Below are 3,516 nucleotides of genomic sequence, written 5' to 3'. Positions count from 1 at the left end.
GTGTGTGTGTGTGTGTGTGTGTGTGTGTGTGTGTGTGTGTGTGTGTGTGTGAGTGAGTGTGTGTATGTTTGTGTGTGCACACATACATATAATATAGTAAAGCAGATTTTGATTTAAAGGAAATTGCAATGCATAGAATAAAAAATAAAAAGTACTCCAAGAATTTAAAATCCTTTCGTGGTAACATGATTTTCTGTTAAATGGCTTCACGTTACACAAAGTTTACTGTTGACCTGATTTACAAAGGGTAGATACTTTATGGACAATGATTTTTTAAAAACATCAAAAAAATATGTGTCGCGCCGCTGTGGAATCAGGCACTCGTCAATTTTTGGGCATATGGAATTTATAGTAGCATCTAAAATCTTATTCATTCGCCTTGTTTTCAAGGAAAATAAAATCCCCATCTATCTTGAATAGAAGGCGAGATATTTGAGACTGAAGGAGGTAGGCTCGCCTGGTTTCAGTGGTAAAATTAGCGAGAAAATGACAGCCAAAGTTTGGTAACTTCAATAGCTTGAGAGTCCTTGAAAACTAATAAAATTACATATTTTGTGCCTTTAATATATGTTTTTCAGTAAAATTTACATGGAAATGTGTTTTTATATAGACATAAAGGGTGATGAGCCAAAAAGGAAAAATTTGATGAAAATTGCCAAACTGGCAGAAAAATGCCTGTTTCTTCGATTTCATTATTTTGATGAGCGCCTGATTTCACTAGGATGCCTCACATATGTTTTCGCATTCTACTTACCTTGCATTCCAGCTTTTGCTGCCGGGTAGCAATTGTCAAGAATGTAAACAGCTAATTGCAATTTTTCTTTTTGTTGCTCAAGGCTCTTAACATTTGCTTTAAGCTGAAGATTTTTTTCAGTATGGGCTTTCATATCCTGCAAAGAAAAATAGTGAAATGTAGTAATTTCATAAAACATAGTCATTTTGTTACAAAATCTTGTACTATACTTAAAATTAGAATACTGGATAATGAACAAAGAATAGATTGATAACGTGAATACTTGTCTACAACAATTTGAGTGAGACTCCATGATAATGTGTTGTAATATCAAGATTTTTAATAAATTAGCAGATTAATGAAGAAGGTAACTATTCGAGGGAAAATCCTTTCTGGCATCACTTCCCCCTTGATGGGCCCGATCCTGGTTGCATGTCATGCGTTTGATATGAAGGGTATACTTTTGGACCTCATTTTTAGGAAAACTTTCTCATATAATAGGCAAGGCAAGCATATACGGCATGTACTTTTCCAAAAGAATGAAATTAATAAATCAATTGAGAATGCCTTGAGTAAAGGTAACATGCTAGAAAAACCTGATACAAAGTATAATATATATCATAGATTTATTCGCTTGTTGCTTTGTCTTTGCACTGTGTTGAATTGCTACAGGCTATATAGATAAACACACCTGTCTGACACATTCATGTATAAAAGAATAAGACAAGTCTCAATACAGTTTGTTGAGCAGCTGCACAACAGACAGAGAAGGTGTATAAAGACTTTTTGCCATCTTCTTGAAAAGAGATCATTCATACTGAAGGGGTAAAACAGAATTACAACCATCACATGTAACAGTACATACCTCTAGTAACTGATTATGCTCTTGCAGCTTTTTTTCCCTGCTCTTTCTTGCAGACTCCCTGTTCAATTCTTTCCTCTTTTCCCTCCGAAGAACATCTTGAATCGATAGCTGTGAAAAAATATAGTCAATGAAAGTGCGTAGGCCTACACAATGTTCATTATGTCTCATTTCTTGAGCAACTCTTCCATGAATGCATATTTCACTAAGTCAGCTCTTATCTTATAACATACATTCTTGAAAGAGACAAACCATAATATGAAAAGAAAATGAACAACATTCTAGGACGTTTCATTAACAACATGGAAATTAAAGCCATAACATTTCAGGAGAAGAGAAAAAAATTCTAGACAAAATAAAAGAACACTGAATATATCAATAAGCTCTACAAATAATGTTTCACACACAAACACTTCCAATGCAGGGTCTTAAATTGAAACTTCTCCAAAATACTTATGTCTCCTTAGATGTTGACTACCGGCCAAAAGTAAAATAAAAAGCAATAAATTGTTAACTCCATGACGGTCCCCTCCAAGAGAAGAAAGATGAACATTACTATCAAAAGTATTTTTCCACTAACAAATCTTTTCTTTTCATGTTTGAAGTGTGGAGGGGGAGGGTGGATAAATTCATTGCTTTCTTTGACTTTGAGTATTTTTATTTCCTGCAAAATCGCATGGTTTAGAAAAAATGAAAGTTACATTTCAGTGGTTTGATAAGTTGTGACTTGTGGCACAGCAGATGGTACAATCAAAGCATAAATGTTGTGGCCATAACTGGCATTGCAAGACCCTCTATAAAATGTATCATTTACTTAATCAAGTTGTATGAGAAAAAGTACCGTTACAGAAAGTATGTCACTAATTATATTATCCTCAGTTCAACCATCAGCAAATGAGAACTCAACCATTGACAGATTCTTTTAGGTTGGACATTAACTCTTTCACTACCAGGGGGGCTTATCTGTGACCTACTTTCTGATTCTGCCTATTCTCAGACAAATTAAAGATTCTGAGCCCAATTTTTAATGGTAGCCAGATGCATATATATGAAAATAAAAGGGAAATAACGTCCTATCTCAATATGTTGCTAAAAAAGATCATTCTTCAGCCTGAGATTTCATTCAATTATTACAAAAGTAGGGCTGGTTTTGAAGCAGAAAGCGGGGTGCCGTGAAACACGGCTCACGGTCCAGAGTGGGGAGTAAAACGAGCCGCGAAACATGGTCGCGGTATTGAAAAAGATTACAATACTGAAACTGGGATAACAAAAGGTGCACTGAAGGGGCGAATGGAATGGAAAGCGTACGGATCGGATTATCGAGCAAATTTCCTCTTTGGAAAGTGGTGGCACAGAGTTCCCCACGTCGTATAGAAATGAAAGTAAAACATGACGTACGGATAGGGTTAAATGAAAAACTATTAAAATAGGTTCACTTGTTTTGATTTAATGAATTTTATGTTTTTCTCATTTTTAGATTGAGTAAGCCTACCAAAAAAGGGCCCCCACATAGTGGGTTTACTCACTGGAAGATAAAGAGTTAGAACTTCTGGCAAAAAAATATTTGAACTAACCTTTTCTTCTTTTGGATCCAGAAATAAATCAGCCCTTTCCAGCTCTTCCTTGCCATCATCACGACGACGCTGCTCTACATGAGACTTTAGAGCAGCTTTCACAATATCTAGGTCAAAATTTCCACAGACTGAATCATCATCAATAGCCATTAAGGAATTGGCATCCAGCTTCATAAAAGGAAAAGGGACATTCTGCTCCATGACTGACATGAACCTGAAATGAAATACGAAATGCGCTCAGAGATTGTAGCTATATTATGAAAGAAACAGTTTACTTCCTTCAAACAAAATATTTTATGAACAAAGAGAGAGAGAGAGAGAGAGAGAGAGAGAGAGAGAGAGAGAGA

At 35.5% G+C, this 3,516-nt stretch overlaps 1 protein-coding gene across 1 annotated transcript in view; it reads right to left on the bottom strand.

Annotated features, from left to right (window-relative positions):
* The window catches only part of LOC101858324, an 8,999-nt gene that overhangs the window by 3,604 nt on the left and 1,879 nt on the right, over positions 1 to 3,516 (bottom strand). The window contains exons 2-4 of the mRNA XM_005090981.3: positions 3,170 to 3,383; positions 1,599 to 1,706; positions 755 to 890 (exon numbers count right to left, since the gene is read on the bottom strand). Of these exons, the coding sequence (XP_005091038.1) occupies positions 755 to 890; positions 1,599 to 1,706; positions 3,170 to 3,379 (454 nt within the window). The 5' untranslated portion in view covers positions 3,380 to 3,383. The remainder of the gene's footprint in view (positions 1 to 754; positions 891 to 1,598; positions 1,707 to 3,169; positions 3,384 to 3,516) is intronic.

This window comes from Aplysia californica, unplaced genomic scaffold (genome assembly GCF_000002075.1).
Source record: "Aplysia californica isolate F4 #8 unplaced genomic scaffold, AplCal3.0 scaffold00024, whole genome shotgun sequence".
NCBI classification, from domain to species: domain Eukaryota; kingdom Metazoa; phylum Mollusca; class Gastropoda; order Aplysiida; family Aplysiidae; genus Aplysia; species Aplysia californica.
The sequence above is the reverse complement of the archived record's forward strand: the minus strand, read 5'-3'. Positions and strand labels throughout refer to the sequence as shown.